The sequence below is a fragment of the Ammodytes marinus genome (assembly GCF_949987685.1).
Source record: "Ammodytes marinus genome assembly, chromosome: 12".
NCBI classification, from domain to species: Eukaryota; Metazoa; Chordata; class Actinopteri; order Uranoscopiformes; family Ammodytidae; genus Ammodytes; species Ammodytes marinus.
Genome location: NC_137216.1, coordinates 31,327,627 through 31,329,872, shown reverse-complemented (window position 1 = coordinate 31,329,872; position 2,246 = coordinate 31,327,627). Strand labels below are relative to the sequence as shown.

At 36.2% G+C, this 2,246-nt stretch overlaps 1 protein-coding gene across 1 annotated transcript; it reads left to right on the top strand.

The window, feature by feature from the left end:
- Window positions 1–1,061: 1,061 nt before the first annotated feature.
- LOC307258880 (olfactory receptor 51E1-like) lies at window positions 1,062–1,982 on the top strand (the record flags this gene model as incomplete). The annotated part of the gene is made up of 1 exon (XM_080038546.1): window positions 1,062–1,982. One exon carries the CDS (start codon window positions 1,062–1,064, stop codon window positions 1,980–1,982), a length of 921 nt encoding a protein of 306 aa, XP_079894672.1.
- Window positions 1,983–2,246: the final 264 nt, after the last annotated feature.

Genomic DNA, 2,246 nt, shown 5'->3' with positions numbered 1-2,246 from the left:
TAGGTGATAAACACAGGACGTGTGTATATCATGGAAAGTTCTGTAGTGCGGTTGCAAAAATACAATGTGAAACCAAACCTGAGCAGATCAAATCTATACAGGGGATAAAAAAACTTGGTTCTGACCTTGGTGCAGACTTTAAATGTGCAATATGTAACTCTGGGTGTGTCAGAGAAGAGAACATTTTATAAGGTATACTCTCATAACTGAATAATCAAACTTTCCTCACAGGAAAATGAAAATCCCTGGAACACTGAATTTAGAAAGCTTCCTGAAAAGTTACTGTTTCACTGTTGTTGTTTACAGCACCAGGGCCTACTAAACTAAACGTTTGCATCAATTTAAAATTACTTGGGGTCCACACTACAATCAATGGGATGAATGTAGGTGACAAATACAGGAATTCTGAAACGGCATTAAGAAAAACTATATAAAATTATATTCTGACCTTGGTGCAGACTTTAAAGGTGTTTTAAGGATATATTCTCATAACTGAATAAACAAACTTTCCTCACAGGAAAATGTGATCCCATGATCTTGTAGTTAGAAAGCTTCCTGAAAAGTTACTGTTTCACTGTTCACAGCAGCAGGGCCCACAGCTTGGTTCACCAACATATTCTAGTCTTACGTTTGGTTCCAGGTTTCCCCAAAAAATTGTTTTGATTTATGATGAAAGAATTATTCAATACTAAGAATTACATGTAGAGACAATATGTGTTGTAAACTAACTGCAGGCTCTGTGAATGTAAACAAACCCCCCTCCTCTGAAACTACATAGTGCAACTTTAACTGGGCATTGCAAAACATGACATCAGACAATAACACCATTAAGTTTAAGGCCTCTAGAGTTCCATGAACTTAATGAGATCCATGGAGGTGGAAATATTCTGATAAAAACAACCTGCAGACTCAAACCGTTCACTTTCTGTGCTATCATGTGTTGATACGTGCTCGTAACTTTCACATACTGAGCTGTGGGAGATACATGGTTTGTATGCTATGTTAATGTTAATGTGGATTTCAAAATAAGACTCATAATATTTTCTCCTGTGACAGCCTTCATGGATGATAGAGTCAATGTAACATTTATTCTTATCGATGGCTATGTGGAACTGCACAAATACCGATACCTTTATTTTGTGATACTGTTAACACTGTATATTCTGATAATATGCAGCAATTCTACTATTGTGTATCTGATCTGGAATCACCAAAATCTCCACGAACCGATGTACATTTTCATTGCTGCCTTGCTCATCAACTCTGTTCTTTTCAGCACTGTTAACTACCCCAAACTTTTAATCGATTTTCTATCCCAACAACAAATTATCTCATATTCAGCTTGCCTCTTTCAATACTTTGCATACTATTCTCTGGGTGGGTCAGAGTTTTTACTACTGGCAGCTATGTCTTATGACCGCTATGTGTCTATATGCAAACCTCTGCAATATCAAACCATCATGACAAAGACTAATGTGAATGTTTTACTGGTTGTAGCTTGGCTTGTGCCTGCCTGTCAAGTTTCTGTGTCGACTATTTTGAGTGCTAAGAAAAAGCTCTGTGCTTCTATTTTGAAGGGGATTGTGTGTAACAGCACAATTCAGAAACTGCACTGTGTGAGGTCTACAGTGCTGAATGTGTATGGTTTGTTTATTCTAGTAAATGTGGTAATTTGCCCTATGATTTTTATACTATTCACATACACAAGGATATTTATAATTGCATATAGAAGTAGTAGAGAAGTGAGGAGAAAAGCAGCCCAGACATGTTTACCACATCTGATAGTTTTAATCAACTTCTCATGTTTGAGTGTATACGATGTGCTTTTACTGCGACTGGGTAATGAGTTTCCCAAAATTGTTCGTTTCATAATGACTTTACAATTGCTTATGTATCATCCTCTATTTAACCCGATCATATATGGGCTGAAAATGAAAGAAATCTATAAACACCTCAAGAGTTTGTTTTGTAAAACGCCTTAATGTATTAAAACTAGTAACACATAATTTTTATGTGCTTAAAATTTGTGTCCTAAATCTGCATTATGTAACTTTGGGTGTGTCATAAGGGAACATTTTCTAAGGTATATTCTCATAACCGAACAAACAAACCTTTTTGAAGTGAGAAAGCTTCCTGAAAGAGTTATTGTTTAACTGTTGTTGTTTACAGCAGCAGGGCCCACAGTTTGGTTTACAAACATATTGTAGTCTTGCGTTTGGTTCCAGGTTCCTCCAGTTTTGATTTAT